The 9,738-nt window shown below is 49.9% G+C and overlaps 1 protein-coding gene across 1 annotated transcript; it reads left to right on the plus strand.

The window, feature by feature from the left end:
- The first annotated feature begins 602 nt into the window (after nucleotides 1-602).
- On the plus strand, nucleotides 603-8,681 carry LOC138825592 (5-demethoxyubiquinone hydroxylase, mitochondrial-like). The gene is made up of 6 exons (XM_070020259.1): nucleotides 603-722; nucleotides 4,829-4,995; nucleotides 5,987-6,101; nucleotides 6,680-6,819; nucleotides 7,421-7,489; nucleotides 7,815-8,681. Exons 1-6 carry the CDS (start codon nucleotides 650-652, stop codon nucleotides 7,890-7,892), a joined length of 642 nt encoding a protein of 213 aa, XP_069876360.1. The 5' UTR covers nucleotides 603-649; the 3' UTR covers nucleotides 7,893-8,681.
- Nucleotides 8,682-9,738: the final 1,057 nt, after the last annotated feature.

A 9,738-nucleotide genomic window follows, 5' to 3' on the forward strand; every position in this document is an offset into this window, starting at 1 on the left:
GCTCTACCACTGAGCTACCCTAAAGGTGTTTACATTGATCACAACACACTCCCTCTTGGTAATGAAGGGCTGTTTGCACCACGCAATGAATGGCCTTCTGCTGGGCCACAGAGTGAAGTGCTGCTATATTGCTAGTGGAGATGTCAGCATTTCACTTAGATTCACCAACGTTTGTGATGTAAAAATAGTCAAGGCTGTAGTCCATCAGACTCCCATCTCCGAAATCACCCGCAAAGGTCTGGGCTGGCCGAGTGGCTCCAGTGGCGTTGTGCCAACCCAGCAAGCAGGCGGCGCTCAGTTAAACTCCAATGGTGAAGGAAAATGAAAAAGAGACATCAGGAGCGATCGCTCACGGTCCCGCGTCCCAGGACTTAGGTAAGAGATGTCTGTCGGGCAATCTCTGCACCTGCACTTTGGCATTCTCATCTCCATGGCAACCTTCACCCCAGGCTCATGAATGAGTGATAGATTTTCCAGCCAACAGGCCGTAACCATTCGTAATGTTCTACCAATAGAATGGAAGTACGGCCTAAGGGGCGTTCCCACGGGTACCAGGGCACGTAGCGCCTTACGTGTGCTTGCGTCATCATCCTGCGCCAAGGGCACGATTGGCCCGCGGCGCTCATCAGTGGCGGCTCTTATTCTGGCAATGAGTTGGTGTGGGGTGGCGGGGGCCGCCCCCGTGTGGCGGCTGCGCGCAGGCGCCTTGTGGAGCCCCTCAGGTAAAAGTGGGCGCGCGGTGGTAGCCCTGCCCCGGGGGTTGGCAAACCCGGTAATTTTCATTAGAAGCTCAGATCAGAGGTCGCGGGGGGGGGGGGGGGGGGGCAGGGGAAGATGGCCTGCGTCACTGTCCTGCGACGGAGCTCAACTGACAGCCGTTAGCAGCGGGGCTGTCGCACTGGAGCGCGATGTTATTGGCTGTTCTGCCGTGACGTCACTGCAGACGTGCTGAGGGCCTGGCTGAAGTCCTAACAGCGCGCGGGGCCCGGTGCTCGGCAGGCCCCGCCTCCCGGGGACTCGTGGCCCCGCCCCTCGATGCCTGGCCCCCAGGTGTATCTGGTGAAGACGTTAAGGTCTTTCATACGCTGTCCAGGCCTCGGGCTGGAGGGAAGCGTCGGGTTTCGCATGGAGGGACGTTGGGCCGGATGCTGGTTATTACTATTATTTCTGTCTTTTTGTTTGTGCCGATCCTTGGGGCTTGAACTCAGGCCTCAGGCTCTGCCCCTGCGCTTTTTTTTTTTGCTCAAGGCTGGCGTTCTACCACTTGAGCCACAGCTCACTTCTGGCCTTTTCTTTTTTGGGGGGGGGTAGTTTATTGGAGATAAAGAACCTCATGGACTTTCCTGTCCGACTTGGCTTTGAACCCTGATCCTTAGATCTCAGCCCCCTGAGTCACCAGCACTTGTCTTTTTTTTTTTTTTTTTTTTTTGTAAGTATGCCATTTCAAGGGTTTGAACTCAGGGCTTTGCGCTTTCCCTTGGTTATGGATTGCTTACGACTGGTGCACTACCACTTGAGCTACCCCTCCAGTTTGGCAAACCTGGTTAATGGGGCATGGAATCTTGCAGACTTTTCTTACTCAGGCTAGCAATGAATAGCAATCCTCAGATCTCAGCCTCATGAGTAGCTATGATTGCAAGTATGAGACACTGTCTCCTGGCTTTCTTGCAGTCCGTTCTTCCTTCCTTCCTTCCTTCCTTCCTTCCTTCCTTCCTTCTTTCCTTCCTCTCTCTGTCTCTCTGTCTCTCTGTCTCTCTCTCTCTGTGTCTCTCTCTCTTTCTTTCGTATAATTGTACCAATTTTAAGATGAAACAATTTCATGGAAAGTAAGGTGGGTTAAGCAGAAAAGAAATGTTTATTGCCCCAAATGCATGATAACCATGAAGAATCAAGTTCTGACATTGTTTTAAATACTGTTGCCTGCCTAAGTTTAAGCTCACAACTATTTCCCTTTCTGTGAAAAGGAAAGAAGGGTGAGAGGAAGGAAGGAAGGAAGGAAAGAAGGAAGGAAGGAAGGAAAATAGAGATGAACACTGTTTAAAAAGGGAAAAGTTTAGTCCAGGTACCCAAGGCTCACACTTGTAACCCTAGCTATGCAAAAGGCTGAGAGCTGAGGATCGTGGTTCAGAGTAAACCCAGGCAGGAAAGTGCACGCAACTCTTATCTCCAATAAACTATTCAGAAAAAACTGGAAGTGGTGTTCAAATGGTAGAGCATTAGCCTTGAGCAAAGCTCAGGACAGTGCCCAGGCTGAGTTTAAGCCCCAAGACTGGCAAAATACACACACACACACACACACACACACACACACACACACACACACACACACACAAACACAAAAGTTTAGGATATAGTAGCTATAAATAGACACATTTTTTCTTGATGAAAATAATGGATTAAACCAGGCATCTGTGGCTCATGCCTGTAATCCTGGCACCTCAGGAGGCTGAGATCTGAGGATCTCAGTTTGGTGCCAACCCAGGAAGGAAAGTCCATGAGACTCTTACCTCCAATTAACCACCAGAAAACTGGAGGTGGAGCTGTGGCTCAAAGTGGTAGAGTACTAGCCTTGAGCAAAAAAAGCATAGAGACAGCATCCAGGTGCTGACTTCAAGCCCCATGACCAACCAAAAAAGAAAAGAATGGATTAGAGAGTAATTTAGGCTGGGTTTTGGTGGCTCACAGCCACTCTGGAAGTTGGGATTTGGAAGATGATCAAAACCAGCCCAGGCAGGTGTGTGTGTGTGTGTATTTTTTCTTGAACAAGTCTGCAGAGGAGGGGACTCTAAACTAGGTCAGTGCTCCTTTAGTGAAATTGTGGATGTTTAGTGGCTTTGAGTATGGCTCAGTGCGAGCGCACTTTCCCGGCATGCAGGAGGCTCTGGGTTCCATCTGCTGCACCTAAATAAAGATTGTCTGTAAAACTCCATATTGTAGAAAAGCATACAATTTCAGCAAAGCATACCACTTGAGCTTATATGCAAGCTTTTTTTTTTTTTTTTTGTCCATCCTGGGGCTTGAACTCAGGGCCTGGCCGCTGGCCCTGAGCTTCTTTTGCTCAAAGCTAGCACTCTACCACTTGAGCCACAGTGATACTTCTGGCCTTTTCTGTTTTATGTGGTAACTGAGGAATGGAACCCAGGGCTTCATGCATGCTAGGCAAGCACTCTACCACTAGCTACCTTCCCAGCTCCTGCTTTTTTTTTTTAGCGAAAGAACCATAGATACAGCAAAATGACTTCTCTCTACAATTGAAGTTAGCCTAAGTAAAAAGTAGCATTCCAATGGACATAGTTGTCATAGCATGAGAGCCCTAAGGCACATCTCAGGTGACACTACGAGGTCAAAGTTGACATTACAGTCATCCCTTGCTGTATTGTGGTTCACTTATTGTGGCTTCATTGAATTACAGACTTTTTTTTTAGTATATAAATAGTGATTCCTCACCTATTGCCAGAGTTACATTTCAGAGATCCCTGCAGTAGGTGAAAATCCTCGAAGTAACATTATGTGAGTCATGATATAGCTAGGGATGACTATCTAATGCTGCTGCTTCATAGATTTTTCACCTATTGCAGGATCTCTGGAACATAACTCCTGCAGTAGGTGAGGGATCACTGAGCCAACTAAAGAACCTGTCTCCATCAAAATGAGATGAACATGTTTCATTCTAAAGCCCTTCTCTTGTAGGAAAAAAACAAAACCAAAAACAAAACTTTTGAGATTTCTTAATGTAGGGCACAGGCAATATAAGGTATAACTGTCCAATCTTTTATTTTTTTTTTTATTTTTTGTCGGTTGTGGGGTCTGAACTCTGGGCCTTGGCGCTGTCCCTCAGCTCTTCAGCTCAAGGCTAGCGCTCACCACTTGAGCTACAGCTCCACTACTGGCTTTTTCTGCTTATGTGGTGCTGAGGAATCGAACCCAGGGCCTCATGCATAAAAGGCAAGCACTCTACCACTGAGCCACCTTCCCAGCCCCATCCAATCTTTTAATAAGTTTAAATCTAATCTGTACTGAGCTCACATTTTGGAGACCAGAGGAGTTTGGGACTGTGACAATATAAAACCTAAACTCTGAGGCTATACTTTCAAAATCAAATGTCCCATGAGTTCAAGTGGGTTTTTGTTGTTGTTGTTTTGTACCAATGCTGGGGCTTGAACTCAGGGTTTGGGCACTGTCCCTGAGCTACTTTTGCTTAAGGCTAGTGCTCTATCGCTTGAGCCACAGTGGCACTTCTGTTTTTTTCTGAGTAGTTTCTTGGAGATGTGAGTTTCATGGACTCTCCTGCCTGGGCTGGCTTTGATCCACCTTCCTCAGATCTCAGCTTCCTGAGTGGCTAGGATTACAGGCAAGAGCCACCAGTGCCCAGCTGGGTTAAAGTATTTTAAAAAGGTGGAAGTGTATGGTTTTCAGCCTTGGCTGTAGAAATTTGTACTGAGGCCTTTGCACAATATCATCATGGGCCAGTGGCCTTCAGATAGATTGGGGGCAGGAGACAGGGAGCATTGTTGTGTTGAAAGTTCTCTGGGACATGGCATGGATTTGGGTGGAAGGTGGGTGAACTGGAGAGCATGCTCTTATAGAAGCTGCTGTCATGTTAACTGTCCTTCCAAGTTTTGATAGTTGTAAAGCACAGAGGGGAACAGGACCTTTAGCTGGAGTTTTCAATGTTTTAGCACCACAGATTATAGAGAATATTCATGAGCCTGTGGCTCTTGGAGCTCGTTTGTAACCTTTGTTCCTAAGCCCCTTTTCTGTCTGTGAGAAGAAACATGGATTTTACCTCAGAGTAATGACTGACACTGTTTTGCATCCTCTGGACAAGGAGGCAGTGTTCGATTTTGCAGCTCAGGAACAACCTTAGGCGGTGCCAGTCGAGCAATTGTGGATCGAGTAATCCGGGTAGACCACGCCGGTGAATACGGAGCAAATCGGATCTACGCGGGGCAGATGGCCGTGCTGGGCCGCACCAGTGTGGGGCCGATCATTCAGGTGGGCAAATGATTATCTCTCAGCCTGGTCTCCTGCCCTGGTAACTACATCCCCTCATGATTCCCTAGAGACAAGCAAAGATGGGTGTTTAGGGGGGAGGAAAGCATCTTGTTCTTTTTATGGACAGCATATTGTTCCTTTATGGACAAAGCTCCAGTAGAGTATAGTGAGGAGAAGACACACAGTGGTCTCTGCTGTTAGCATTTTCTTATCAGAGCTGGCAGTGAAGGAAGATAATCTGCAGCCCACCTCATCAGGAGAAAGCACCGTGTCCAAAAGAGGTGCGGGAGTCCTGCTCCACCAAGCACCCTGACAGGGCCTGTGCAGTTCAGGTCTCTCTCCCTTCTACTGGTGGAGCCTGGAGGAAGTCACACCACACAACCTGTGTGGCTCTCACTGCCCTGTGGGCAGAGTCCACGTCAACGTGGGAGGAGTTGGTGCATTCCTGTAGAGCAGCTGGTGCCGTGCCATCCCTCCAGTCCATCCGTGCTACATTGTGAATTGAAGTCATCTCTAGATTACTGATGGCGCCCTGTACTGTGCTATGTGAAGTGCCTTCAGAGCTGCTGAGCCTCCAGTCAGGAAGCGCACCATCACTGAGGGGATAATAGCAGTTTGTGGGATGGAGGGTGGAAAGTCCCTGGACAGCACTGCTGTTTAGGACAGGCCAGCTGAGTACCCGCTGCTGGCCCTGCCTTCCACCTTTGATGTCAGGATGGATGTTGAAGCGGCTGGCTCTGCCCTCAGCTTTGGGCCATATCACACCACCCAGGCACACGCTGGTCCCAGCACTACTGCAGACCGCTTGTTGACACTCTTCTCCATGTGGGAGGGAGACTTCTTAGCTGGCATTTTGCATTCCACATTGATGCACCAGGCTCACTACCATGTTCTCTGCCTCCTTCTCACTGCCCAGTTCAGTGGCTCCGAGCTTCCTCTGGGGCAATAGGAGGCCTCCACCGAGGCGCCTGTCTTTTTGTGTCTCTTGCAGAAAATGTGGGATCAGGAAAAGGAGCACTTGCGCAAGTTCAGTGAGCTGATGGTTGCCTCCAGAGTCCGGCCGACGGTGCTGATGCCGCTGTGGACAGTGGCAGGCTTTGCCCTGGGTATGTCTGTGTGTGTGTGCACGAGCTCAGGGAGCCAGGCTGTGGAGCCCTTCAGAGACCCTCATCCCTTGTCCTCTCGTGGCCATACACAGCTGCTTATCTTTACTTGGTACTTTCCTAAAGTGAAATAGAACTTAATTGAATTTCCCTCTTTGTTTAACTTTCTGTAAGATGGAATCAGTGCTTTTTATAAATAGAAAGTACAACAAGACCTAATGGAACAGGGAACAAGCTAAAAAACAGCTCCTGGAGCTGGGCATGGTGGCACATGACTGCAATTCCAGCCCAGGGGAGGCTGAGACTCAGGAGGATTGTGCGTTCTGAGGCAGCCTGAGCTTCATAGGCAGAATCACAAAAGTACCTTGAACGAGAAGAGCATTCTCACCATGCACTTCAAGGTTTATCTGGGATGTGGTGCCTAGCTGTGAGGCCATAGCTGAAGACATTTCCTGTAGTCACAGCTTAGCAGGATGGTGTGAAATACGCTGTGATGGGGAGCAGAGCCCCCGAGGCCCATTCACCCCACGTGCCAGGGTACTGGGCCCTCATGGTCTCTCTCTCTGGATGACCCCCCACAGGGGCTGGGACAGCTTTGCTGGGGAAGGAGGGCGCCATGGCCTGCACGGTGGCTGTGGAAGAATCAATAGCACGTCACTACAACAACCAAATCCGGACTCTGATGGAGGATGACCCTGAAAAGCACAAGGAGCTGCTTCAGGTCAGGGGCTGCAGCAGATGGGGCTGCTCCAGGGGAAGAGGGCAGGGGAAGAGGGAAGAGTTGTCTTCAACAACTAGGTTGGCAACTCCTCCAGGCAGAGAGGAGAAGTGGCCTGCCCCGGTCACTGCTGGGCAGAGTGGGACCAGAACCCACATCTACAGAGCTCTGGCCTGCCTGTGTGCACCCACCTACCTACTGTTGATTGGCAGCTTTGACTGTGTCGACACATGCCCGTCCTCGTCCAGCAGAGGGCAGTGCACTCTTCCAGTTCTGTGATGTTGCTTTATGTGATGGGGTTGTGCTGTGTAGCTCAGGCTGGCTTTCACCTCCTGGCTTTCAAGCAGTTTCCCCCTGCCTCAGCGTCCCCAGTAGCTGGGTCTACAGACATATACCACCATGCTTGGCTCTCCAGGCTGTGCCTGATCTCTGGTTCCGTACCTGAAGTTTTCGGGGACACGGCCACAGCTATGTTTACTTATCCTGGGCTGCTGTCCCGCTCCCTGGGCAGAGTGCAGTCCTGTGTCCTGCATGACAGAGACAGCACAGCCCGAGAGGAGGCCGCACACAGCCTCAGCCAGAGAGCTTTACTTTCCTTTAACAGGTGATTAAGAAGTTTCGAGATGAGGAACTAGAACACCATGACATTGGCCTCGACCACGATGCGGAACTGGTAGGGCTCTGCTGCTACTCATGCTGATTGGGGTACCTTATCTGGAAGTTAGCTGGGAGTTTCTGTTCCAGAAAAATACATGTTAAAATAAGGCCAGACGGCAGGCAGGCAGTCACTGTGGGGAAAGCAAACAGGCACAGCTGTCCCACCCGGCCATGTTCCCAGGCTCGCCCCAGGAGCTGTCTCCCCTGCCCAAGACGCTCTGGAGGGCAGATCTCACCTGCCTTATTACCAGAAATGAACAAATGCCGCACTAGTGCTTTCTTGTGTGTACCGGGCGGGCTCCCTGGCAGAGCCTCAGCCCGGCCTTCTGTGTGTTTACCAGGCCCCGGCGTACGCCGTGTTGAAGAGCTTCATCCAGGCCGGGTGCAGCACAGCCATCTACTTATCAGAAAGATTCTGAACTTTGTTCCCTCTCATGTCTGCAATCCTGGTGACTCACAGAGAAGGAAGTAGACACTTAGCATCGTGTGAATTTTGTTAATAAATTGTAAGAGTATTTTTTTTCATTAAAACTCCAGTGTGGGGCTAACATAACTTGAACAAGAGTGTATTAACAAGGTAAGTTCGGCTCCTTTGACTCCACATCTTTTGTCCATTGAAACCTATAACTCATGCCTGTGACTAGAAGAGAGCTGAGGATGTACCTGAGGGACGGTCCAGGGGTCCCCCGGCTTCCCAGGCACTTGAGGTCCACACTGGAAGACATTTTGAGGGGGTCTTAGGGAGGCCCACAGGTGGAGGTTTAGTAGAACAGGATGAAGAAGGGTTAAAAGGGCCAAAGAAGACTCAGCACATGGCCTTGTGGGTGGGAGGATTTCCTGACTTCCTGTGTCCACACCTGTTCCATCACCCGCAGCCCGAAATGGCAGTGCCAAATTACAAGCCCTGGCTGAGGTAATAACAAGAGGTAGGCTCACCCAAAACATGGGGACAGTAGGTATGGCCTCTCTGTACCCAGAAATGGTCCTTCATCGGAAAAGGAGGAGGGAGGGTGATGGGTGGGCCTCTTCACTAGCATTTTTTAATAGTTTCTTATTGTTATTATAAAGGTGATGTACAGAGGGTTTACAGTCAACACAAGTCAGGTAAAGAGTACATTTCTTTTTGGACAGTGTCGTCTCAATTTTCTAAATTTTTAATTGTTATTATAAAGTATTTGTATAAAGGAGTTATAATTCCATAAATCATGTTAGGACTACCATGCTTCTTGGTCAGAGTCACCCCTCTCTTCGTCTTCCCCCATTCCCCCCATTCCCACCCTCAAGTTCATTTTTTACACAGTGCCCATTTCATATAAGGACTGCATTTGCTTCCTGATTCTTCTTCTTTTTTTTTTTTTTTTTTGCTTATGTGGTACTGGGGAATCGAACCCAGGGCCTCATGCATGCAAGGCAAGCACTCTACCACTGAGCCACCTTCCCAGCCATGCTTCCTGATTCTTCTATTCTACGTCCCGATTTCAATTCCTGAGCCTGCTCTTTGTAGTCCATCATGCATGAGGGCCCATGGGAAGGGACCAGCAGTGCTAAAAGGCGACAGGCGCCGTCCCTGCAGGCTGCTGGTTGGTAACAGCAACCCGCAGCCCCTTTCCTCGCATGCTGCTCCACCATGGCAGCCCGCCACGCAGCACAGCGCATTTGTCCTTCTCGCTTCTGAGAGGGAAAGGTGCCTCCTGCCTGCTGGTTCCCCCCAGCAGATTCCAGGGCGATGGGTGAACAGATGCCCTTGCAGTGTTTATTAAATAAGTAATGTGCCAGTGCCACCATGGGGCTAAGAATGATTAAGGTGTCTCCCCAACCTCCACTTTCATAAGTTCAGATTGGCCTGAGGCTCTCCTAAGGGAAGGGCAAGGGGAGGTCAGCTGGATTTTGGGGACCACAGACGCTGTGATTCTGCAACTTATGAGATGACCCCCTGTCCCCTCCCCCCCCCACTCCCTCCCCCTGCCTCGGACTGCCATGGCTGTTGCCTCTTGGCTTTGTGCAGTGTGTGTGTGTGTGTGTGTGTGTGTGTGTGTGTGTGTGTGTGTGTGTGTGTGTGTGTGTGTGTGTGTGTGTGTGTGTGTGTGTGTGTGTGTGTGTGTGTGTGTGTGTGTGTGTGTGTGTGTGTTTTGCCAGTCATGAGGCTTGAACTCTGGGCCTGGGCGCTGTCCCTGAACTATTCAGCTCAAGGTGAGCGTGCTACCATTTTGAGCCACAGAGCCACTTCCAGTTTTCTGATGGTTCATTGGAGATAAGAGTCTCACG

The sequence above is a fragment of the Dipodomys merriami genome, unplaced genomic scaffold, assembly GCF_024711535.1.
Source record: "Dipodomys merriami isolate MVZ:Mamm:240054 unplaced genomic scaffold, mDipMer1.0.p SCAF_138, whole genome shotgun sequence".
Taxonomy (NCBI): Eukaryota; Metazoa; Chordata; class Mammalia; order Rodentia; family Heteromyidae; genus Dipodomys; species Dipodomys merriami.